We start from the raw sequence: 26822 nt of genomic DNA, 5'->3' as shown, positions 1-26822 counted from the left end.
TAGGCCAACCCCCCAGCTCCAAAGGCATCAGTCTTCAAACTGGTACAATAACCGCCACCCCCCCAAAAAAAAAATGAGATGGTTTGATGATGATGATGCCAATAGCTCTGTAGAACATCCTTTAGCAACTACCCTTGCGCAAAATGCTTGCTTCCAGAATTAATTTAAAAAACAAAACAAACTAAGGTGCCAAGCTCCAGTGACTGCCTCTGTTGCTCATTGTCGGAAAGTAGATTTCTCCTTTGGCCTTCAGTGTTTAAGCACTGAACATCTTCTTAGGTGTGACATTTTGTTGAAGTCAATGGACAGAACTTTAGTTTCTCTTTGCTCCTTAATGACAAGTTATTGAATGTTTCATAAGACTGAGATAATGGTTTCCTGCAGGGATAGCCACCTGGCTGCAGGCCCTTCTGGACCCCAAGTCAGTCTTTATCTGACATCCCTGTCAAATCACACAGAGTATCCTTGCCAAACATGAAACAAAACAAGGTAAACTATTCACTCAGTTTTGTTCAGGTAAAAGAAGAACATGTTTAAGTGGTAAGGTTTAGAGTGATTCTGTCTTGTAAGGCTGTGTCTGTCTTTTTGATTAGGAAAGTATGGTTATGAATGTGCAAATAATGATATGCCCTGTACATGTGTGCTCCATAACAGAGAATACCTTTTCACTAAATAACACCATTAGGAAGCCTAGTAAATTCCTGTCACAGACCACTGTTGGGAGGATAAAAAGGCATCTTGAGAATACGAGTTTAACAACAGGAGAAATGGCCGAAGCTTTTATGAAGGTGGGCTCTGCATTCCTCTTGACCTAAATGGATCCACATGAGTGCTGGCTACTGTTCTGGTGGGCAATGGCCCAGTTAAACCACCTGCTGTGCCTTGTAGAGTGGAGCTTGCTTTGCACCATTTGCCCCTCTGCAGAGAAATCAGCAGCTGATTCTTCTGTGACCCTCTCAAAAGTGGGAGGGGAGGAGGAAAAGAGCAATGACCTAAGCGTTGCCAGCACCACTGTCCCTTGCAACACCAGCCACAGAGGATATAGTTTTCCTGGGGAAGTTGCAAGCTGCAGCAGGAACTGTATATACCTCATCTGTCTCTCAGCAGAACAATATCCATGGGAGCTTGTACCATGTTCCTAAGTTCCTGTGGGCATCTTCTCTTGACGTTCCTGGCCTTGGGCTGGCTAGATTTGGAGATTCCCACTGTGAGAGCAGCTCGGCTCCGAGAGCATTACATAGCAGCACAATTCACCAGCTGGAGCTATGGATCCCCACCCAAGGAACAATCCAGGTAACAAAACTTTGGGGCTTATATAAGTACCTTGATATATGAAGGAGGTGTGGCACAAGCTAGGAGGTTGACCGAGGACAGTGGGAATTTAGCACTGATTTCAGTAGAAGTGGAGCATGTCTTTAAAATCACAAGAATTTTGGCCGTTTTCTGCTGATATGCTCCTAATTATGTTGTTTTATACATTTTCACTGTCTATATACCTTTTCTTCTTAGTCTTGTTAAAAATAATTTACACTGGACTAGGAAGAAGGAACTCTGTATTATTTTATGTGTACAAAGAGGTTTTTTTTTTTTTGGAGGATGAAAGATATTTACGAGAGAGAGCCCGTGTGGTGTAGTGGTTAGAGTGTCAAGACAGCAATGTGGAAGATTCAGGTTCAAATCCCCACTCTGCCATGGAAGCTTGCTGGGTGACCTCAGGAACAATCACACACTTGGTCTACCCTACCTCACACGGTTGTTGTAAGGATAAAGTGGAAGAGAGGAGAACAATGTAAGTCACTTTGGGGTCCCCACTGGAGAGAGATAGAGTATAAGTGAAGTTACGCAGGCAGCCCACCACTCAGGGCCCAAGCATGAAGAAATGGGTGCAATTCATTGGGGAGGGGCTGCCCAGGCTGTAATCTCATTACATGATATGAACTATTTATGACATTTCAGAAAAACGATGGAACTTCTCAATTCATGATTCATGAGACTGTATAAATCAGATGAGATTGCAATTGGGTTGCGTTTGTGAGCATGTTTGTACCGGGCTGATAAAAATTTACACTCGAGCCCTGAAAATGAATGTGAAAGCTTTGCCCAGAGAAGGCGGTAAATGAAGTTCATGTACATTGTACTTTCCATATTCAGTTGGGAGAGGCTATATAATTACGCCGTTGGTCTTTAGGCGCAATCTACACGTTACGTTTAACATGAGATCCCAACTGGGAATGGCCGCAGGGTGCCAGATGCAAGTGTCCTGCAGGAACTCAATTCTAAAACGCTACGCTGAGCAGATAAGAACCTACTGGTGGTCTGCAGCCCAAGAGACACCCGGCTGTCCTCGACCAGAGCCAGGGCTTTTTCTTCCCTGGATCCAACTTGATGGAACTCTCTGCCAAATAACATCCGTGCCCTGCAGGACTTAATGAAGTTCCACAGGGCCTGCAAGGCAGAGAAGATCCACACCAGGTGTTTGGTTGAGGACAGGGACAGTTTCCATCTTGGCTGGCATTCTTGTCTCTCCCCCCCCCCTGATGCTGTGGCACAATTTGGAAGTTTTATCACCGTCTAATTAGATTAAGTATTGTATTTATATTGTTTTTAACTGTGAATTTATTCTATGAATGCTGTTTTTATTGTTGTATACCGCCCTGAGCTCTGTTTCACAGGGGAGGGAGGTCTAGAAACATAATTTAATAAATAAACAAATAATAATAATACAGGAATTGGATTCAAATTGGGACCATGGACAGGAGAAAAGGAACTACACCCTTCCCCTCCGCATCATATTCCTGACCTAAGATGCCCCTAGGGGCTGCATGTGCAAGCATTCAGCGCATGTGTGCCCCCCTAAAGGGGCAAATAAGACCCTCTGGAGCCATTGGGGTCAGAAAAAATGGCACATTTTAAAGTCTGGAGCCACTCCTTCCCCCCTCCCACACTGTGGTCCCAATCTGAATTGGGCCTCTGCAGCCTTTTAGACCAAGATCCAGGGGTCATTTCCTGCAGGAGCGCACAGGAACGGAGCTCTGGCAGTAAAGAGCCCAGGGGGTGGGCACATGCAACAAGCCCCGCCCCCTGCTCCCAGAAGCCCTGGGCCACAAGGAGCAAGAAGCAGCCAGGTAAGTTGCAGAGCCCCCCCCCCAAATAGCAATCCAATGGAGTCCAGTGGCACCTTTATGGCCAAGGTTTATTCAGGTACAAGCTCTCCCTCCCCTGTGAGGGCAGATCTGCACATTCCCCCCCCCCCACAGATCGCAAAACAGTCCCGTGGCACCTTTAAGGCCAAGTTTTATTCAGGTACAGGCTCTCCCTCCTCTGTGAGGACTGATCTGCACACACCCCCCCCCCAATAGCTAGCAATCCAAAACAGTCCAGTGGAGCCTGAGTGGTGGGTGTTGCCTTCTGACATACTTCCGATGATGTAAGGGGGTGTGGCATATGCAAATACGTTATGCTAATGAGTCATGCTAATGAGCTCCTGCACCTCTTTTTCTACAAAATGACCCCTGTCAAGATCAAGTTAATTCATGCCGTAGTATTCGGCACTACATGCATGGGTGTGAAAGCTGGACAATGAAGAAAGCTGATAGGAAGAAAGTAGATTCATGTGGCGCTGGAGGAGAGTTTTACAGATACCATGGACCGCCAAAAAGACAAGTGGGACCTAGGCCAAATCAAGCCTGAACTGCCTATAGAAGCTAAACTGGCTAAACTGAGGCTATCGTACTTTGGTCACATTATGAGAAGACCATGATGCTAAAGTTGAAGGCAGCAGGAAAAGAGGAAGACTCAACATGAGATGGATTGAGTGTCCAGAGAAGAACAAGCAGTGAGAAGCCCGTAGGTGACATGTAGTAGTGCCTTCAACTGACAGAAATTGCACAGCTCCTCCACAGAACAGCACCACATTTAACACTGAAATGGTCTGACAAGGTGGATTGTAAGAACACCATTGGGAGACATTCTTTATCCTTCTTTCTGGATATGCGGATTGCAGCCATAAATCTAATATCCAGATCTCAGTTCCTCCTCCCAGATCATGAGATTATCGGCTTTCATTTTAAAACACAGGAAGTTTCTAACCCATATGGTTTCAGAATAAAACTTGGTAGTGTTGTGGTAGTTTCCTATGCTTCTTGCCTTTTCTCCATCCCTGACTAAATCCATTCAAGACCTAAGGTCAGAATGCAAAATGGCAAATTCTAAAATATAGTCTTAGAAGTCCCACAAAATGTGCAAAAGCAATAAAATGTACACATTAATTTCTGCAACTCTGCCTAATTGGAACAGCTTATTTATATCATAGTTTTTGTACATTCTTTTTTCCCTCCCATATAAATGATTTTATCTGACAAAAATCCTTTTTTGTTTCAGAGTACCAAATTCAGGCTCTTTATTCAACAAAATTGTCTACAGGGAGTATGAAGCCGGTTTCCAAAAAGAAAAACCACCAGATGCTCTCTCAGGTGAAGAGAACATTATTTTCAGAAGCTACTTTTTAATCAGTGTAACTCCCCATTGTTACAAACCCAAGTTAATAGTTTTAAACCAGTTTATTTATTTATTATATTTTAGCTTGTAATTCAGTACACAATATTGCTAGTGGGCTTTGTACGTAAATGGAAATGAGAGGCAGCCCCTGCCTGCAAGCTCACATCTCATACTCCATATGATTCTCTTTCTTGAAAGAGCAATCCCAGGAGCAGCATTTGTAAAAGGAAAAAATAATTTAAGATGAATGTGGAAGAAAATGTATCGCGTAGTTCAACCCAAGCAGTTAAACTAAGCATTACATGGCATATATAGGATCATCTCTTCCTAGGGTTATGGGAGCAGTTGTGAGGGAAAGGCTCAGTTTGGGTTATGGCCATGCCACTGTTGTGTGTCAGGGGTTAACTCTTTACCCTATATAATTTTCCCCACAGAAATCCATTGTCGTTACCACCATTTGAGCTATTAGACCCAGTAATGAAAAAGGATCACCATATTTTACCGGTCTTTATTTGCTACTGCATCTAACAACAGCTTGGGTGGGTATGAATTTCTGTTGGAGAAGGACACATTTCAGTATCCCATGCATGAATCACACCCTCAAAACAACCCTCCACCTCAATACCTTCTTTTTTAGTATTATTGTATTTTATTTGCTTCTTTTATATCCCGCCCTTCTCCCCAATGGTGACCTAAAGTAGCTTTCCTTGAACAGGGAAAAGGAGGCCCCTGCCAGTTTTTGGTGATGGCTGAGCTCAGGATGATCTGCATCTTACCATGAGGGAGGGAGAGGTGCAACCTCCCAGTGGCCCCCTGGTGAAGGACATAGAGAATATAAAGTGAAAGTGCTCATTCTATAATATAATAATGTAGTGTTAGATGAATGAGAGTGGTACCATATTGGTAGTGGTTCAGCTGGAGCTGTTAAATATAAGGGACTTAAGAGCTATTATGTGGAAGATGAATTGTCATTTGCTTGCTGTATGTGTTGAAAGTGAAGGACTGGATGCTGTCCCCTGCCTCAGTCTCCAGACTCTGTGGCAACAGAGTTAGACAGCTAGAGAGGGCAAACCCTAAGCTTCCTTCCTGTGTTTGCTCTTTTGCCACTGTCCTCTTTGATATGTAGACTATATTCTTAGGGAAACTTCCTTCTGTTCATCCTCTCCCACAACTCTCTTCTTTTCTCCCTGTACACACCGAGAGGGAGGACACACTGTCCTCATCTTGGCACCATGACACAGATGGCCTCTCACCATCTGTGTCCATCCCTAGTAAGCTAGACTAGAATACTATCCTATCTCTAAACTTTCCTATCTAAATTGTAGTTCTAAAATAGTAACTAGTATTAGTCTTAAACTTGAAATGTGGCTCTGTGCGGCTTAGTAAGCTGGGTGACCTGGTAGAAAGATGCTCCTGCATGTGTAGCTTTATTTAAAGCACTTTGCTAACTAGTGGATACTAGACTAACCATACCAGTTAACCCAATAGGTTATGGGCCCAGCATAGTGTTTGCTGGGAACTGGCTCTTCACGTTAAAGCTATTAATATGTGGTACATACATTTCCTGTTTTTAGAGAGCAGGTGACAAAACATCTGAAAATTGGCCACCAGTAAGATATCTCACATTCAGTAAATGCTTACTTTAGAAAATTACTCTCTCTTCTTTTTCATAGCAATATAATTGGATGTTTTCATATGAATTTCCTAGTTAATGTGACCCCATCCACCAGAAGGCATTACTACAAAATAGGTAATAGCTCTTTAGAATATCACCACTCAGTTCCAATCATCTTTCTCATTGTATCAGGAGGATATTGTAGTTGCAAAAATGCCTGCTGTAGATCCTTCAAATTAGTATCTCTGTCTGTTGAATCTCTGTACAGCAACATCCCCTGTAGGGATGGACTACAAGCCATTAGAAACTTCATCCCTGACAATACCACTGCAGATCTTGCCACTGAACTCTGCATGTTTGTTCTCACCTAAAACTACTTCAGGTTTGGTGAGAAGTTATACCTCCAAATCAATGGCACAGCCATGGGCACTTGCATGACTCCACAGTATGCCAACATTTTCATGGCAGATCTAGAACAGTGTTTTCTGAACTCCTACCCATTGGCACCTCTCCTTTACTTGAGATTATTTGATGGCATTTCTATTTTCTGGACCCATGGCAAAGAAGCCCTCAAGAGGTTCTACCAGGCTTTCCACAACTTCCACCCTACCATGAATCTAGCTATGAATTACTCTACACAAGAAATAAACTCCCTGGACACCACAGTACAGATATACTACCCTGTTTTCCCGAAAATAAGACCTACCCCAAAAATAAGCCCTAGCAGGATTTCTATGCATTTGTGGTATAAGCCCTAGTGTGTCTTCTTGAGAAAAAATAAATATAAGACAGTGTCTTATTTTCAGGGAAACACGGTACATTATACTGCAAACCGACATGCCTCCAGCTACCACTCCAACCACATCAAACAATCCATTGTGTATAGCCAAGCTCTACGCTTATATTCGCATCTACTCCAACCCCTCAGACAGAGATACTAATTTGTAATATCTGCAGCAGGCATTTTTGCAACTACAATATCCTCCTGGTGAGGTGAGAAAGATGATTGGAAAGGTCAGAATGATACCCAGCTTGCTACAAGACAAGCCCAAAGAAAGTGACAACAAAACACCACTGGTGGTCACCTACAGCTCACAACTCAAGCCAGTTCAATATATTATTAATGACCTACAAGCCATGCTGGATAGTGACACTTCCCTCACATCGGTATTAGGGGGCCAGGCTTTTCTTGCTTACAGAGAGCCTGCTAACCTAAACCAACTTCTGACCTGCAATGATAAACTGCTTAACAGTAACATGGATTCTGGTACTAAGGCCTGCAATAAACAAAGATGCCAACTTTGCTCTCATATAGATCCTAGCAACACCATCAGTAGACCCAGCAGCATCAGCCTTACCACCTCAGGTTTGACCCTCTTTCCTTCCTGTATTATAATCCCATCCCAATCAGGGGAGGCCAAATCTCTTTTGCCAAGAAGTGCGATTTTGTTTTTCAAGCGTTTTCCTGTTTTTAAAAAAGCATTGCATTTTTGTAGGGCTTCTGGGGCCAACGCTACATGCTGAAGTGGGAGATACTCTCATCATTCATTTTAAGAACATGGCAAACAAACCACTGAGCATTCACCCACAAGGCATATCATACAGCAAACAATCGGAAGGTAAGTGCTGTGAGATGTTCTGGTCCCCTTCTGTAACTGTTGACTGGAATGGAGTTTTCTTCCCCTGCACCTGTAATTCCAGTGTAATATCTCTTTATCTCATGTTCACAAAATTTGAACAGATAATGTGAGAGAGCTTATGAATGTTATGTGAGAAAATAAGAAATAACACTTGCCAAAGAAGTGAATAGTGCTGGCTTTAGAAGAAGAAGAGATTGGATTTATACCCTGCCCTTCACTATCCAAAGGTGTCTCAGAGTGGCTTACAAACTCCTTTCCCTTCCCCTCCCCATAACAGACACCCTGTGAGGTAGGTGGGGCTGAGAAAGCTCTTGACAGAAACTGCTCTTTTTCAAGGACAGCTCTTATCAGAACTACGGCTTGCCCAAGGTCATCCAGCCAGGTGCAAGTGGAGGAGTGGGGAATCAAACCTGGCTCTCCCAGATTAGAGTCCGCGCACTTAACCACTACACCAAACTGGCTCTATTCATAGGGACTTCCGGTCCTCCCAACCAAGAACAGATTCTGGAACAACACACGCGAGAAATATTATTGCAGCACTTGTGATATATAGTGTACATCCTGACAAACTTCTCATAGAGCGTTTAGTCTTTTAAGGTACTAAGGGATTCTATGGTGCTAAATACTTCAAGAAGTACTTGGTTCCTTCCACAGTGTGGGAGAAGTGAGTCACATCACTCTTTTGGTATGGTACAGGTTCATATTTGTGGTGAAAGCTGAACTGGTCCACTCAAGCACAGCTTGAAGATCACCACAGTTTATTCAACCACATCCCATAACTTTGGGAATGGTGATGACGTGACCTGTACTCACACCTTGCTCATGCTCAGATAATTGTGCCTGCATTGGACTCAGCACTCTCCACAAGCATCCCACATCCTCACAAGCTTGTGAATCAACCAAATTCATAACTTGCTATAATGGGAGGACAAAATGCTTTCACACAGCCCCGGCCACCCCACTTCAGTGTAGTTATGTGAAATCTGCAGCAGCAGGTCCTTCAGCTGAGAAATAAGTTACTCAAGCTCCTTAAAAAAAAAAAAACTTACAAGACTCATCCTTGCTCTCCAAGCATTTCCCAGCCTTATTAGGGATCAGCTACATGTTGCACACACATGCATGCAACAGTTGCCAGTTTTCAAAAGCAAAGGAGCCCGATGCCACTGCCAAGTTGCTGCATTGTTCTGCCACCACCATCTCTGTCTGACTTGGCCCAACAGAACCTAAGGACATTGTCTTAGGAGGAAGCACATACATGCATCCTTCAGCTTCTCATACTGCCATGTTTGAAACAGTGAATGATTTGATTTATTTGATTTATATCCCGCCCTCCCTGCCACAATCCTACAGCAAGATAGGTGCTGCAAGTATAGTGATAGAGAAGGCAGTAAAAGAAATTGTCAGGAAAACCGCAGTGGCCTCCTGATCCCTCTGAACTTTGGATCTGATCTGTGACTGTTTATGTACTCAGCATCTGTCAATTTGCTTACCTTGCTTGTGTGCTGTTTACTTAGTGTTTTACTGGAATGATATTTAAAAAAACATTTCCTTTGTCAAGTGCCTGGTGCTAGTAATACAAGAAGGTCTATGAATGACATATAGACCTTCCTGTGGAGCTTAACAGCAGGCAGGGAGCAATGAAGAACAGATGGTGGATCCAGCTAGCTTCACTTACCATGGAGAGTCCCTATTTCCAGGTAGCTGTCCCTGACAAACCGCTATCCCCATTTCATCACTAGTTATGAATGCATAATTATACTGAATTAGACCATTGGTCCATCAGAGTCAGGAGTGTCTACTAAGACTGGCAGTGGCTTTCCAGGGTCTCTGGTAGAAGCTTTCACATCACCTACTACCTCATCCTTTTTAAACTGGAGATGTTTGGGATTGTACCTGGGACCTTCTGCATGCCAAGCAGATGCTCTGCCACTGAGTCACGGCCCCTCCTCTTACCACTGAGCCCACAGCCCCTCCTCTCCTCTTGGCGAAGTTTTTAAAATTGTGTCAGCAGACACACACACTTGCTACAGTGAACTACCTAAAGGAGATCCATTATTCAACCACTGCATACAAGATGATTCTATTTTTTCGGGAAAACGTTGGAAGGCATGGGAATGGAGCTGCTGCATCACTCAATGCTCTTTGGAAATGGCTGGACATTCCATACACCCGACCTCATCACCTGCCAGAGTTAGACAAGTTAGTTCAGATAAGTGTGATTCACAGAATTATGCTTATAGAATGGGGCTTTCTCACCTGCAGTTGTGACCTCCAAAGATGCTGCTGAGAGGTTAGGGGAGCTGTCCAAGTGGTATAGGACAGCTAGAGAAAGAAATCCACAGAATAAATAGATTCATTCCTGCCTGTCCAAGAGGCGGTATCCAATCTTGTGAATCTCCCTCAGGATCTTATATGACCTCAGGTTATCTGGAAAATTAAAAGTGGACACACATAAGTTGGTTTCAGTATAAAGTAAAAGTCCAGGAACTCCCGACTCCCGACCCTTACCACCCCAAATTTGTTTGTTTTATTTCTTGCTGGGCACCATGTTGCCTTCCTTAATGAGCATATCTCACCGGCAGGGCTACAGTCCACAGCACAGAAAACTAAGTCTCTGGATAGTGTTTGATCCAAATGTCTGTGTCAAGCCTCCTGCCTCAGAATATCCAGACATTGCTGTCATGCTGTTTGATTTTGATGTTCATGTTTGAAATGAGATAATTTCTGCTCCAGTAAAGCTAGAATGAGATTGCATGCCATTCGGGCGCATAGATGCTCTTCTACATAACATTCAGCAAATCTTGTCAGCACAGCAGCAGAGGGGAAAGGCAATCTGAAAAGGTTCACAGAATCACAGCTTTTCTTTGTTCACACAGTAATATAATAGCAAATACATTAATAGTCCTATTTGGGAATAAATATTCCTGTACACTATGCTCATACACCTCTGAGCAACAACAACAAGAAGAATGAAGCTGTGTAAGAGAAGTGACTAAATTTATTTGTTCTTATTTTTACTGTTTGAGGAGAAACAGGAAAAGCCAATCCAAGCCTGCAAAGTATGCTGTCTGCATGAATAGCTCCACGATCAGCATGTGTGTGTGTGGGGAGGAGTTTGTATGCAAGGACATCATTTATTATTTATGGTAAAAGTTAGATATCCTCTTTGTTCTAAAGACCTTATTAGTATGTGGCGTTCTATCTATTAGGATGGCAAATATTCACTGTCCCCTATCTCCACTGGCTTAAGGTGCCTCGTATTCTGACAAAACATCACCTATGGAGACACTGGATGATGCTGTGCCTTCAGGCCAGACTTATAAGTATGTGTGGGCAATCACTGCAGAAATTGGGCCTCGAAAAGCTGACCCCGCCTGTCTCACCTATACCTACTACTCCCATGAAAACATGGTACAGGATTTTAATTCTGGCCTTATCGGTGCCTTGCTGATATGTAAAGAAGGTAATCGCATATTTTAAAGCTGATGAAATTATGAGATGTTAATAATTGAGGCATATCTGTACCTTAAGGTTGCCAGCTCTGGGTTGGGAAATTCCTGGAGATTTGGGGGGGTGGATCCTGGGGACAGTCAGGTTTGGGGAGGGGATGGATTTCAGGAGGATGTCATGCCATGGAGGCCAACTTCCAAAGCAGCAGTTTTCTCCACAGGAACTGATATCTGTTGGCTGGAGACCAGTTGTAATTCCAGGAGATCTCCAGCCACCACCTGGACACTGGCAAGCCTACTGTATCCATTTATTACCTGCATTTATGTGTTTTCTGTCAATATCTAAACAAAATAATTTTAGTATTAACATGTTTGGCCTGCCTTTCTGCTAGAAAACAGCATTCATGATGTCTCTCAAATACAATAGAATCCTTGAAAACAATTACAATAAAATGAACTTCTGTCATAGAAATAAACTTTACAGTAACAAAGTTTTAGGTTGTTACCCCCAGTATTTGGGATTGGGAACCATAGTTTCTGCACTGGGAGGTGTGCTCTCTCTAAGCTGTGGAGTCTTTTGAGCAAAAACTCTTATTTGTGAGCTACTGGCATTAAAGTTGTGAGCCAGGAATTTGGCTACTGCATTAATTAGATAGCTCTGGAAGGTTCAAGAAAATTCCCTATAAAGATAGATTGTGCCCCTGTGGGATGGGGGAAATTGAATCCATTGGACATGTGCTATTGCACTGTAAATTTCACTATGACATCCGTGTTGTTTATATTGAACCTGTGTTGGACCCCCTTTTGGGCCAATCTAATGAGCATAAAATTAGTTCTTTATTGTCTTCGCATAATATAGAAATTCTGGAACCTGTAGCAAATTTCTTTTATGAGGTATCTAGGAGGAGAGGCTCATATTAAGGCAATTCGGAATGTGATACCCCTCCATCCTATCTTGAGGCTCTATGCTGCATGTGTATTTGATTTTATGCCAATAAAGGTATTGTATTTGTGTATTTGATAGCTCTGGAGCCATTTTTCCTGAACCAAGACAAAAATGTGTGAGCCAGTGGTTAAAAAACTGTGAGCTAGCTCACACTAACTCAGCTTAGAGGGAACACTGGCTTCAGCCCCTCCCAGTTGAGTATAACTTTTGCAAATTAGGCATGGGATAAATGGTTTGTTAACTTTTGTTTTAAAATGACTCAAGTGAAGCAACTTAGAATGAATGCAATGCCCCTATTAGTCATTGAGTTTTCGAACAACTATTGTCAGACAAGGTTATCTTTGCACCATTAAGGACAATGGTATTCCATTTTTTAATAAAAAAATAGGATTCTATTTAACAGTGACAGTTCAATGTAAGCTCAGTGCTTAGAACCAGGGAATCATCTGAAACTGTCCAGTTTAGCATCATAGTTGAAAGAAAACATGTCTGGATATTACCGGGAATCTCATGGGAATGTCACATATGCAATTCTGAGCTCCCTGCAGAAAGGCAGGAAACAGAGGTTAATAAAGAACGAAACAAATTAAAAGCAAACCCTTCCTGATCTTTGGCTTGTGAGGAAGAGGCTGGGCTGTGAAAACCTGAATTATGTCACCCTGGGAGGAATATACTAGAGTCTTCATAATCTGTACCTGTCTGATTTTTGAAAGTTTCTTTTTGATCTGGGGATACCCTTTCCCCCTTCTCTTCTAGGAAGCTTATATGAAAATGGAACACAGAAATTGTTCGATCAGGAATATGTGTTGATGTTTGCTGTATTTGATGAAACCAAAAGCTGGCAAAAAGTTACTTCCCTCATGTACACGATCAATGGTTATGCTAATGGAACTCTTCCAGGTACTGCATGAATTTGTCTGACAGAGTAGGGAAAGCTGAAATACATTTGATTTGATTGATTTGTATCTTTATATTCCCATTTCTGCAATCATCTGGGAAAAAGAGGGATTCAGATATTACCATGAGTTCCAGAGGTTTTGTGGGACTCATGATGCTCTTCAAGCATGTGCATTGCATGTTAAAACAGAACCAGAGAAAGCAGAAATTGCACTTTTATTGCAGCTTTTCTATAACGTTTAAACTATGTGCAGGTACTATCATATGCAGGATTGGGATTTACATACTTCACTGCAAGCCACACTAAGTGGTGCTACAATCCTATGCAAATTTACATGGGAGTAATCAAATAGAACAAAGTTTGCCCGCTTGCTGAGTGAACATGCAGAGGGTTGCACTGTAAGAGACCCAGGTCTTCTTGCCCTTCTTCCTTCCCTTTATAAAAAGATGAATAAAACATCTTGCCCATCCACCCACAGTGATGATGACCAGTTCACATAACCCGGTGTCTATGAAATGTGGTTGGAGTGGATCAGTGTTCTAAACAGTCAGAGCCAATTCACAGAATCAAACCGAGAAGATGAAAAACATGAGTTGTGGGGATCTCTGCTTAATATGTTGCGGTAGTCATGAGAGTTTATTCCATGAACTTAATTTGCAGCTCAACTTGCATTAATAATCCTAATTTAGAGCTCCTAAACATAACAGCGTAAGAATTGTCTGGCAAGAACTGACCAGCATTCGTTTTCCACAGATGCCATCCTCTGGAAGTGGATAAAGCAAAGCAAAGAGGAAATAGAATTTGGTGTTATTTGTCTCCAGCATTTAGTAATCAGAAGAATTCTTGCTTTAAATACAAAGGTTCCATTGAGTCATCATGGCTAATAACTACACATAGACCACTAATCAGTGAAACAGACTTATTCTCCATGCTTCATTTAACTGAAATTACTGAACTGGACGTGGTTAGTTGGTACCCCTCAGCTGAGCTGGCTACATGATGAAGCGAAACAGAATGGTTTCATCACTTGCAATACTCTGCACTGATCTCTTCAGCCTGTATTCTCTGCATGCCACTTTGGTTATGTGCACTGGTTCTATCTAGAGCTGCCAGCCATGTTTTTTTGTTTGTTATTGTTTTTTGTGAGTTAGGTCTCCCTCCCCAGGTTGGGGCCCCAAGTACAAAAGGGTTTTTATTGCAGGTCATCTATTGAGTAAATAAAACTGGACTTTCCATTCTTCTGTCATTCATTCATTAAATAATGAATTTCCACACACAGATTCTAGAAGGGAATCATATTGTGAGTGACACTGTCTGATTTTTAAGATAGTTCACCTGTTTTCTCTCTGTGTCTCTCCTGTTGTTTTTATTTCAGACGTAGAGGCGTGTGCTTATGATCGCATTAGCTGGCATTTGATAGGGATGAGTTCTGCACCAGAGATCTTCTCCATCCATTTCAATGGTCAAACGCTGGAGCAAAACCACTACAAAGTGTCGACCATCAACCTTGTCGGAGGGGCATCAACCACAGCAAACATGTCTGTGAGCCGCACAGGAAAGTGGCTAATATCTTCCATTGTCCAAAAACATCTGCAAGGCAAGGAGATCTTTATTAAGCAGGCAGTTGTGCAGTTGACCACAGGCTTGTAGGGATTTTTTCCCTTGAATGGAGGGCATACATAATTTTTTGTTTCATTTAAGTTGTGAAAGCTTTTAGGGAGAACTGCAGTTCATCTACAAAGCAGTATGTTCAAAGCCATAAAAATAGGCTGATGACCGCATCAGTGTTGCACCAGAAAACTTTCTATTGTTATCTCTGTCCAGCCAAAAAATGGGGAGTGGGAGTCCAAACCAACCATGAGTTCTACTGTAACAGCACATGTACAAAGGAAATTGAAAATGTAAGTTTGCTTTTGCTCTTGAAGTGATTGTGTTACCTAACTTAATGGGCGTGACCAGCAAACAAGACAATATAGGTAGTCCATTAGGAGAAAGTATTGATGTCCTCCTGTAAAGGCTTGACTAGAACCAGTGAGAGATAGTTTTGAGGTTCAGGATGGAGTTTGGATGCAGAGCATGGGAATGAACATAGAGGTAAAATACTGTGAGGAGGAGGAGGAGATTGGATTTATACCCCGCCCTTCACTACCCGAAGGAGTCTCAGAGCAGTTTACAATCTCCTTTCCCTTCCCCTCCCCACAACAGACACCCTGTGAGGTAAGTGGGGCTGAGAGAGCTCTTTTGAGGACTGCTCTTGAGAGAACAGCTATGAGAGAACTTGGGACTGACCCAAGGTCACACCAGCAGCTACATGTGGAGAAGTGGGGAATCAAACCTGATTCTCCCAGATTACAGTCTGCACTCTTAACCACTACACCAAACATGTGCCTCTTGATTTCCAATTTGATTTGAGATATGCATTAATCACTCTGCTGGGTCAATCTTGTTTTCAGCAGCAGACAAGTAGACTAATATGGTGGGTGGGACCAGCCATGACTGCCGGTGCTTGCTGTAAACTGAGCGATTCAAGGGCACTTCCATGCACTATTGATACTGCATCTGTGCATAAAGCATGATGCTCTGTGAAGTGGTACCTGCAGGGGTCCTTTCCTGCAGGAGCGCACAGGAGCAGAGCTCCGGCAGTAAAGATCCCAGGGGGCAGGCACATGCAACAAGTCCCACCCCCTGCTCCCAGCAGCCCTCAGTCGGAGCAAGAAGCAGCCAGGTAAGTTGCAGAGCTCCCCCCAGCCCCCCTGGCCAAAACAGTCCAGTGGCACCTTTAAGACCAAGTTTTATTCAGGTACAAGCTCTCCCTCCTCTGTGAGGGCAGATCTGCACGTTCCCCCCCCCAATAGCTAGCAATCCAAAACAGTCACGTGGAGCCTGAGTGGCGGGTGGCGCCTTTCGACACACTTCTGGTGATGTCAGGGGGTGTGGCATATGCAAATAAGTTATGCTAATGAGTCATGCTAATGAGCTCCTGCGCCTCTTTTTCTATGAAATGACCCCTGGGTACCTGTATACTATTGGCTTACCATGAGCAGAGAGCCAGTATGCACAATGATTTCAAGTGATTACCATGTGTCTAGTCTGTCATAAAAACATAAGAGAAGCCATGCTGGATCAGGCCAATGGCCTATCTAGTCCAACACTCTGTGTCACACAGTGGTCAAAACCCAATCACGTGACTCACTCCTCTATTAGACTCTTTAATGCATTGTTACTTACTGGAGAAGACCCTGATGCTGGGAAAGTGCACTTACACTGGTCCTTCCAGATAAGAAGGAAGAACTATTAGGATGGCAGTCTTAACTGGTTTGTACTAAATAATGCTTTATTTTAGCTGGTGAGGAGGAATTTAAGTTGATGAGTATGAATGTTATGAGCACATTTATTTATTTGTTGGGGCTGCATTGGTTCTGGTGTGATACCATAATATGAATGAGACAAAAATACAAATGACCTCCTAACAATGAGTGGTAGTTTTTGTTTATTGATTTGAAGTTATCTTCTGTTTATTTCAGGTACATACTGAAGTTTTCATGATAAATAAATTCATTTAAATTAATTAAAAAACAGAAGATTGATTAATCTTAGCCCTAGCAATTACTGGTTCTCCAGGTAGTTTGTGCACTAAGAACAAAGCCACTGCTGGTGAATAAACAACTCTTCTTTGAGATTTCTTCAGAAGGTTGAAGATATTCATGATGCAACACCGTGGGAAAGATACATAACTAAGGGCTTTTTAAAAGGCCCTATTCCACAGAAAGAAACATTATAAAAAACAATGCAAATGTAGAATTCAACTCATGGCTGTTATTTAAAATAAACTAAAAGAGTGGCTAATGGCTCCTAGATTCTTTCTTGTGGGATAAACTGGGAAATTTCTGGTCCATTAAGGGGGTATATAAAACCAAATCTTGCATCTTTAAATTACAGATTTAAAAGGTACATATTAATTTTAATCAAACTAGGCTTCCCTGACCTGGATAGCCCAGGCTAGCCTGATTTTGTCAGATCTTGGCAGCTAAGCAGGGTCCGCCCTGGCTAGTATTTGGATGGGAGACCAAAAAAGAATATCAGTGTCATTACATGGAGGCAAGCAATGGCAAAGAACCCATGAACATCTCTTGTCTTGAAAACCCTACAGGGTCACCATAAATCAGCTGTGACTAGATGGCAAAAAAGTATTGCAAAAGGCAACTTATCTACAAAGTTGCTTATGAAGTAATACCTTTTTACTTTGATTATGTTTTGTGTTGCTTTGGTTGACCCTAATAGAAAGGTATTACATGGATTTTATTATTTTGTTTGGATTTTACTATTTTGTTTTGGCCAATACAGCTAATTACAGCTTCTTCTTTTTTTAAAGGACTAATAGTCATAATTGTCCTTGTTCAATTCTGTCTTTCAAACCAGCTGGAATGCACGGTTACCTCAAGATAGAAGAATGTGGAAATCTAGATATATTAACAAAGAAATTATCCTATAAAGAACTGCGAATGATTAAAGATTGGGAATATTTCATTGCTGCAGAAGAGGTCATCTGGGATTATGCTCCACAAATTCCTGAGAGTGTTGATAGGTAACTTGGTGGAAGTGAGAAATGTTTTGCAACCTGAGGGGTGTAGTGAGCCTGGTGCCCAAGGATTAGGAAGTTGTGATTTAAATGCCAAGAGGTTGGTGAGGTAGATTGAGAAAGTATTGGGAAAGCAACCGCAGATTTTTGGTAAACTTTGTAAATAAGTATATTTTATTATTGTGAAGTAGCATCTTGTTCCTGAATTTCTCTCTCTGTTAATGAGCATCTTAAGCCCCAATCACACCGGAGGCTTTCATCCGCAAGAGGGACGGATCGGGGGCACATCAAGCGGGCGCGATCACACCGCAACATCTGGGAAGCGGCGCGCACCCGTCCCCGATCCGTCTCTTCCGACCAAAGATGCGGATCAGAAAAAAAACCTACGAAACACTAGTACTTACTGAAAAATCCGCTGCAGGGGCGGACGTGTGATCGCCGGTGCACCCGTCTCTCCTGCAGCATGTGAGGTCCTGCTGACGTTTGCGTGCACACGCATGCGCAGTGGGCTCGCCTCGCTCTGCGGTCTGTGGCTTCCCCCGGCATCTAATCGTGCCGGGGAGGAACTGCGCGGCAGCTGGGGGAATCTGATCCCGCCGCTGCGCTTCTCTTTTGGTGCGGCTCAAAAAAGCCACACTTTGACCGCGCCTATTTCCCCCAGTGTGACCAGGGCCAGAGTTTCTATAGAAATTAGTCAGGCATGTTTCACATGTAGCAACAAACCATAGTTTAGCATTACAGGGATAATCTTGCAAAATCCTTAGGCTTGTACATTCCTCCCTCCGCCTCCTCCCCTTGCACACAGTTTGGAAATTAATACTTAACAATTCCACAGTGAACTGTAGTTTATTACATCTGGACCAAAAATAGTGGTTTATTTTTCAAACCAGAATTAAAACATGGCCTGGGATCTTGGCTTGAAGGCAAGAGGACAAACTGTAGTTCATTTTGGAATTTAAACAAACTGACAGGCTATGGTTTGCTTTAGAAACTACTACTGTCCAAGCTGTGTGAAAGTGAAGAAGAAAGATGGAAATAGAGACAGGGAGGAGGAAGTGAGCCTGAGGGTTTCAAAGATTAACAAACTGTGAACTGTGTGTCCTCTATATGACAAGAAAAACCAAAGAGGAACAGAAATACAGGGTATGCAGCATGCCTGGCAGATCAACATTTTAGAACTTTGGAGTAACATTTGTCCAAAGCACCAAAGAGGTAGCTTTCTTTTCCTAGAAACTCTCCATCACCTAATTCCCAGACTTTGTACATCTGAGTCACTTTTGTTCATATATGTCCTTGAAGAGCCTCTTAGACTTAGAGGATCCATGTATTCCACTGGGGCAGGGAGCAGTTGTAGCCCAGGAATAGCCATTCCTCCCACCATTTCAGCTTTCAAAGATATCTTTTCATTTTAAAAATATAGTTGAATTTTTGAAATATGTTTCTGCACAATGTCTTGTTTGTCCCACACCCAAACAGCAAGTCATCTGTAGTGCCATCCGAAGCAGGGTTATACCCTTCTAAGCTCACTGATTTCAATGGACTTAGAAGGGTGTTGGCTGACTAATTTGCAACAGAGCAAATGTAGAGAAAGCTTTATTCAGGAATTAACATAGTTGATAATGTTCCCTCTAAGCTGTGGAGTGTTGTGAGCAAAAATTCTACTTTGTGAGCTACTGGCATTAAAGTTATGAGTGAGCAATTGGGCTACTACAGATTTGGCTCTGGAGTCATCTTTCCTGAGCTAAGACAAAAACTATGTTAGTCAGAGGCTTAAAAACTGAGCTAGCTCACACTAACTCAGCTTAAAGGGAGACTGAGATAGTACTAGCTACATCACAAGCTGAGAAAGACAGAGAGTGAGTGAGTTGAGAAACTCGGAGAAGAAGCAGAATATTGCCCTAAGAGCAGCAATCTGGAAACAGACAAGGAACGACACTTATCTGGAAAGAAGGTGCTGAGCTCACTATCCTATCTAACTGGCCTTTCCTCTTGCTGCCCCCCCCCGCAGGGTTCTTCTTCTTTTCTTCTTTGTATACCAACCATTGTCAATTGCAACAGCCCTTTTCAGGGTCTAGTGTCCAAAGTCCAAAAGATACATCTTCTTACATAGACTTTCAAACTTTTCTTGAGAAAGTAGCTTGGTGAGTGCATTCACGAGCATTTCGTCTGTGAGACTGTATTGGAACTCAACAAGCCCTTCTTCATGCATGTCTCTTACTACATGATGTTTCACATCTATGTGTTTAGTTCTTGAGTTGATCTTCTCTGTCTTTGCAAGTTTTTGTGCATCCAGTTTGGTGTAGTGGTTAAGTGTGCGGACTCTAATCTAGGAGAACCGGGTTTGATTCCCCACTCCTCCACTTCCACCTGCTGATGTGACCTTGGGTCAGCCACAAGCTCTGGCACAGCTGTCCTTGAAAAAGCGCAGTTTGTGTCAGAGTTCTCTCAGCCCCACCCACCCCACAGGGTGTCTGTTGTGGGGAGGGGAAGGGAAAGGAGTTTGTAAGCCGCTCTGAGACACCTTTGGGTAGTGAAGGGTGGGGGATAAATCCAATCTCCTCCTCTTCTTCTTCTTCTTCTTCTGCTTCTTCTTCTTCTTCTTCTTCTTCGAATTGTATGGGTTGCGGTTCATCTATCCCAAAGTCTTGCATTAGATGCAGTATTCACTTGAGTTGTCTGCAGTCTTCTGATGGAGACACATGTTCAGCTTCAGTTGAGGACACAGCTACAGTTTCTTGCTTCCTGCTGCTCCAGCTGATGGCTTCTCTACCATAAAAGAATGTATGACCACTGGTGAACTTCCTGTCTATAGCATCTCTTGCCCAGTCTGTATCCATGTATCCCACTAGTCTGGGATAGTCAGTTGTTGGTAACTTTAGTTTCAGATGTGCAGCGCCATGCAGGTACTTTGCAAGTCTCTTGACTGCATTCCAGTCCTTTTTGCTCAGTGAGTCAGTTTTCCTGCATAACATGCCCAGAGCTGCTGTGATGTTAGAACCCAGCAATGTACATATATATGACAGATTCAGGTGGGTAGCCATGTTGGTCTGAAGCAAGAGAACAAAGTTTCAGTCCAGTGGCACCTTTAAGACCAGCAAAGTTTCATGTGCATGCACACTTCTTCAGATACATAGGAAAGTTTTCCTCAGTCCTTACATATAGGTAGAGAGAGGGTTTTAGTTGCCAGGAAGGGCTAGTTAGAGTCAAGATGCATAAGTATAGCTGAGATTGGATTAAAACAGTTGGTAAGACCTGTGAATGGGAGCAAATTAGCGTACAAATATAAGAGTTAACAAACAGATGTGAGAACTAAGTTTGAGTCCAGTGGCACCTCCAAGATCAATAAAGCTCAATTCTGGGCATAAGTGAGAACTGAGAGACTTAGCATGTATAGATGCACACTTCTTCAAATACACTGAAACAGATTTCCTCAAGTGCTACGTATAGGTGGGGGGGGGAGGATTACTTGCCAGGAAGAGTTAATTAGAGTCCAGATGTATAAGTACAGCTAAGATTGGAATAACGCAATTGGTAGGGTCTGTGAATAGCAGCAAGTTAGCATACAGATAATAAAAGAGATGCGAGAACTAAATTTGATTCCAGTGGCAGGTTATATGACAGTTTTCCAGTTGCTTCTCTGTACTGCTTGTTGTCTGGCAGAAGTTTGCTATTTCCTTGCTGTTTCAGGTAGTTTGATGATTCAGGTGCTTATTGATTTTGCTCCTTTCATGTTCGTGTAGTCAAGAAATTCCAGGATTTTCTGCTTCTGGTTGAGAAGACAGCTTTCCTCTTCTTCTCATTATATCTGTAGTCTAAGATAGTGGCTGATGTTTCCTAATCCTTAAACTTCTGCTTCCTGCTGCAGATTGTGTCCTATTTCATCACAATCCTCTTTGTCTTCATATCATAAAATTAGGTCCTCCAGGTAAGTGAGACTCTAAGTCCATTTGCTGTCTCTATTTCTTCACTGTAGGCAATGTTCTGCCTTGCCTTGTTAAAATCACATGGTATTGTGGCATTGCCTTGTTGAAATCACACAGAGAATTTGCCATGCAAAAGGCACGCATGTCAGGTGGATTTTCGGGGCGCGATGACACCGCAACATCTGGGAAGCGTAGCACACCCATGGCCAACCCGTGGCATCCCACCGAAGATGCGGAGTTAAGAAGTACTAAGGAAAGTGCGCTAGCATCCGGAAAACGCGCGGCACAGGCGGGCGTCTGATCGCGGGAGCGCTAGTATCCCATGGCATCCAGCGCCCGTCTACATACGGTCGCAAACTGGATGTTTTTCATAAGCGCATGTGCACAAACACGAAACGGAAAGCAGTGCTGCTCCACGGAACTGCGCATGCGCACAAACGCAAAACGCTTGTGTGATCGTGCCGTGCCACTTCTTTGCCACGCTGCAGCATTGCCATGTGATTGCCAGTTAACAGCTGAAGCACGGAGACTAGGGGAACCGTGTGATTGGACTACCGCGCTTTATTTTGCTCCCGGGCGAACAGCCACGCCTCCCCCCTGTGTTATCTGGCCCGTGTGTCTGGGGCCCTAGATTAGCATTTGATTGAGTTTTTCTTGCAACCTCTTTCAGCCCATGGATGTTCTTTTGAAGTTTACACATGAGTTGCTTGTTCCATGTAAACATCTTCCTTTACCTGTCCATGTAGAAAGACAGCCTTTATGTCTAGATGCTCCACATGCATCTTCCTTGCTGCTATATGCTCAGGAAAGTTCTTATTGAAGTATGTCTCATCACTGGTGCAAAGGTTTCATTGTAGTCTTCTCCATATTTCTGAGAGCATCCTTTACCAACAAATCCTGCTTTGTATCTTTGTATTTCCCCTTTTTCATTGTGCTTGGTTTTGAAGATCCACTTGCATCTTACTACCTTCTTCCCTGGAGGTAGTTCTGTAAGTGTCCACATTTGATTTTTGATTAGGGATTCGATTTTTTCTTCTGCAGCTTTTCTTCCTTTCTCTACATCTTTTGCGGGCATGCTATGTCTTCCCATGTGGAAGGTTCAGACAGGAAAGCCTTCTTGGTGATACTACTTTATTTGATCTGGTTGAATGTCTGACAGTTCTCAGATTCACTGTTTCTGTTTGTTGTATTTCATTTTTCTCTTTTGGTGTAGATTCACTGAAATGTATTTTCTCCATGTTGTTTGATTTCTCCCTTTCACTGATGTAGACCACACTGCAGATCTGGACTACTTCTGTCTCTGGGTTGAGGATTCTGTATCCTTTGTATTCCTTTTTTTTCCCGGGGGGTGGGGTTTGAGTATTTTTGTGTGTGTATGCGTGTGTATTTGTGTATGCCTGGAAATCATGGCTAACTTCTGGCAACCCATAGTGGGGCTTGGATGTTTCAGAGAGGTGGCTTATATTACCTGCCTCTGCATCCCAGCCCTGGTATTCCTTGGAGGTCTCCCTTCCAAGTACTTGCCAGGGTCATCCCTGCTTAGCTTCTGAGATCTGACAAGATCAGGCTTGCCTGGGTCCATTTTTCTTTAGAAATGTAAGTGTAGGCTTTTGATCCAAACACTCTTAGATGATTCAAGCTGGGTTTGGTGTACTCCTTGTACCCTTAGTAGGTGATCTGTTTTATAGGTAGGTAGTAGTACTGATTGTTTCTCCCCAATACTTGTCAGGTAGCTCTGCCTCAAGGAACATACATATGGACACTTCAGAGAGAGAGCAGTTCTTTCTTTCTGCTTTTCTAGAGTATAGGGGACTATAAAATGGTGTTCTGTTTTGCCAAGTAATTTATTATGCCCCAATCATTTCCCTCCATTATCAGTCCAAATTATTAGTAGCTTCCTTTGGAATGTGTTACTGACCATTGCCACATATGCCTTAAATTTTTGACTTTTCTCTTTAACTAGGTAGGTCACAGTGTATTTCATGTAGTCATCAATAAAGGTCAGCACATATTTATTTTCACTAGGTATCTGCATTTTCATGGGTCCACAAGTATCACTGTTATTAGCTCTAGGGGATGTTTTCTTTGTCTTGTGGTCTAGTCTCCTTTGCTTTGATGCAGCATACACCCTTGTCTGCATCAGCACATTTGGTCACTTAGCATCCCTTTTGTTAAATTCTTGCTTTCAGGTTGGCTTATTGCATAATTGTCTCTATAACCCAATCTCCTATGCAACAATCTGGAACAATTCTTGTGATTACATTGCTTTGCAAAGTTATTTCTCTCTGTGACACTAAAGTGTGTACAAATCCTCACTCACACCACCATTTGCAATTAATTCACCTTTATCTCTGATAAAACATTTATCTCCAAATCTTGCTTTTATTCCTTTCTTAGCTACTGCTCTTAAAGAGATAAGATTATTATCTAGCCTTGGGACATACAAACAATCTGTAATGAGAGAGAGAGAGAGAGAGAGAGAGAGAGAGAGAGAGAGAGAGAGTTGCAAGTTGTGGAACTTCCAAGAAGAAGTGAGATATTGCCCTAAGAGTAGCAATCTGCAGACAAGGAATGACACTTATCAAGAAAGAAGGTGCTGATCTCACTATCCCATCTAACTGGCCTTCTCTAGTGCTTTTTCCTGCAGGATTCTTCTCTCTTTTTTTGTACACCTGATATTGCTTACTCCAACAGGGTATAACTGTGTTTAGGATGGAGAAACTCATGTAGGATTACTTTTGTGGCATTGCACCATTTAGCCTAATGCAGTTGCTTTCCATTTGTAGAAACTGGCATTATTGTATGGATAAGCTGTGTAGAATGCTCTTGATGCAATCTGTTGGGACAGGCAGAGACGATATCCTGCAACTTGACAGCCAATACAGAAGAACTTTATAAGTTGCTCCATGTACATCCCAATGGAAGCTTATGCACACCCCTTTGCTTAGTTACGATAATGCACATAATCATATATCTTACATAGATTTGCTGAAACAGACTTCTTATATAGAGGCTTGTATTTCTACTGGAGAGATTTTACTGATGTCCCTCCCCCTTTTCCCCATGTTTCAAGACAATACAGAGCTCTGTATCTGGAGAATTTTTCAAATCTCATTGGGAAGAAGTACAAAAAGGCTGTTTACAGGCAATATATAGATGCCAACTTCAGCAAACATACAGAAAGTACCTGGCCAAAGGACCGTGGAATTTTGGGGCCTGTTGTCAGAGCAGAGGTTAGAGACAGAATCAGTGTAAGTACCGAGCACCAAATATGCTTTAAAATCCCATTTTACTGAGTTCATTAATTCACTGAATTTGTTGTCTTAGTTATTGAGAATTTCTAAATATCCCTAATTTTGCTATGCAGTTTCCTATCTAGGTAGCCCTGTGAACATAACTTTCTCTGCCAACATATATTTGCCAACTGAGAACAGAGATTGCGCATCTGATGGGCTCTAGGTCCAGAAAAGCTCTCACCATGGTCATCTATTAGTCTCCAAAGTGCCACAAGACACCTTTTTCTTTTTAAATAAGAGCTCCACCCTTTGAAATCTATGTGAATGACATGTGAGAACAATAATACCACCTTTCAGATACAAGTACTAATATTGGGCTTCTCCTTGACAGTAGCTTTTGTCTGCAGGGTTTTACGCAGTGCTGTAGCCTAACCCAGCTCTAAAATCTTATGTCAAGAAAATAGCATTGTACTATACTGAATTTATCTCCCCCCCCCCATTTTGAAACAGATTGTATTCAAAAATATGGCCAGTCGACCTTACAGCATTTATGTGCATGGTGTAACACTTTCAAAAGAGGCAGAAGGAGCTGTCTATCCTTCAGACTCCAAAGGTCAGTAGTTTCATTATTTGACCTCGATTTCTTCCGTGCTTTTTCACTATGTATTGCTGTGGCAGTCCCACCTAGAATTCTCACTAGTCTCACAAAATGTCAGTCCTGTCAAGGATGTTCAAAGTAACTGTAAAGTAAGTTAATAGATATCAAAGCAGAAATGAGGCAATTAGGAAAGTAATGTAGCACAAGGAGAACATAAGAACATAAGAGATGCCAATGTTGGATCAGGCCAAGGCCCATCCAGTCCAACACTCTGTATCACACAGTGGCCAGAAATACCAGTGCCATCAGGAGGTCCACCAGTGGGGCCAGGACATTAGAAGCCATCCCACTGTTGACCCCCACAAGCACCAAGATGACAGAGCATCACTTGCCCCAGAGTCCCTATCTATACCTTGTGGCTAATAGCCACTGATGGACCTCTGCTCCATATGCTTATCTAATTCCCTTTTGAAGCCGTCCATGCTTGTAGCCGCCACCACTTCCTGTGGCAGTGAATTCCAAGTGTTAATCACTCTTTGGGTGAAGAAGGACTTCCTCTTATCCATTCTAACCCGACCGCTCAGCAATTTCATGGAGTGCCCACGAGTTCTTGTATTGTGAGAAAGGGAGAAAAGTACCTCTTTCTCTACCTGCTCTTTCCCATGCATAATCTTATAAACCTCAATCATGTCACCCCTCAGTCGTCGTTTCTCCAAGCTAAAGAGCCCTAAGCGCCTTAACCTTTCCTCATAGGGAAAGTGTTCCAACCCTTTTATCATTCGAGTTGCCCTTTTCTGCACTTTTTCCAAAGCTATAATATCCTTTTTAAGGTGTGGTGCCCAGAATTGCACACAGTATTCCAGATGAGGTCGCACCATTGATTTATATAGCGGCATTATGATATTGGCTGATCTGTTTACAATACCCTTCCTAATAATCCCCAGCATAGCATTGGCCTTCTTTATTGCAGTCACACACTGTCTCGACATTTTCAGTGAGTTATCTACTACAACTCCAAGATCTCTCTCTTGATCTGTCTCTGCCAGTTCAGACCCCATCAACGTGTATTTATAGTTAGGATTTTTGGCTCCAATGTGCATCACCTTGCACTTGGCCACATTGAACCCCATTTGCCATGTTGACGCCCACTCGCCCATCTTTGACAGATCCCTTTGGAGTGCCTCACAATCCTCACTGGTTTTCACCACCCTGAACAACTTCGTATCATCCGCAAATTTAGCCACTTCACTGCTTACTCCCAACTCCAAATCATTAATGAACAAGTTAAAAAGCAGTGGACCAAGTACTGATCCCTGTGGTACCCCACTGCTTACCCCCCTCCACTGGGAGAACTGCCCATTTATACTCACTCTCTGTTTTCTATTAATTAGCCAGTTTTTGATCCATAAAAGGACTTGTCCTTTTATCCCATGATTTTTGA

General features: G+C 42.7%; 1 protein-coding gene across 1 annotated transcript in view; it reads left to right on the top strand.

Annotated features, from left to right (window-relative positions):
* Positions 1-1132: 1132 nt before the first annotated feature.
* F5 (coagulation factor V) overlaps positions 1133-26822 on the top strand; it is a 59637-nt gene continuing 33947 nt past the window's right edge. The window contains exons 1-9 of the mRNA XM_015411301.1: positions 1133-1293; positions 4381-4472; positions 7609-7731; positions 11003-11215; positions 12904-13047; positions 14421-14642; positions 17465-17630; positions 24621-24798; positions 25294-25396. Of these exons, the coding sequence (XP_015266787.1) occupies positions 1133-1293; positions 4381-4472; positions 7609-7731; positions 11003-11215; positions 12904-13047; positions 14421-14642; positions 17465-17630; positions 24621-24798; positions 25294-25396 (1402 nt within the window). The remainder of the gene's footprint in view (positions 1294-4380; positions 4473-7608; positions 7732-11002; positions 11216-12903; positions 13048-14420; positions 14643-17464; positions 17631-24620; positions 24799-25293; positions 25397-26822) is intronic.

This window comes from Gekko japonicus, unplaced genomic scaffold (genome assembly GCF_001447785.1).
Source record: "Gekko japonicus isolate JY-2015 unplaced genomic scaffold, Gekko_japonicus_V1.1 scaffold2240, whole genome shotgun sequence".
NCBI lineage: Eukaryota > Metazoa > Chordata > Lepidosauria > Squamata > Gekkonidae > Gekko > Gekko japonicus.
Note: the sequence above shows the minus strand (reverse complement) of the source record. Positions and strands in the feature narration are given on the sequence as shown.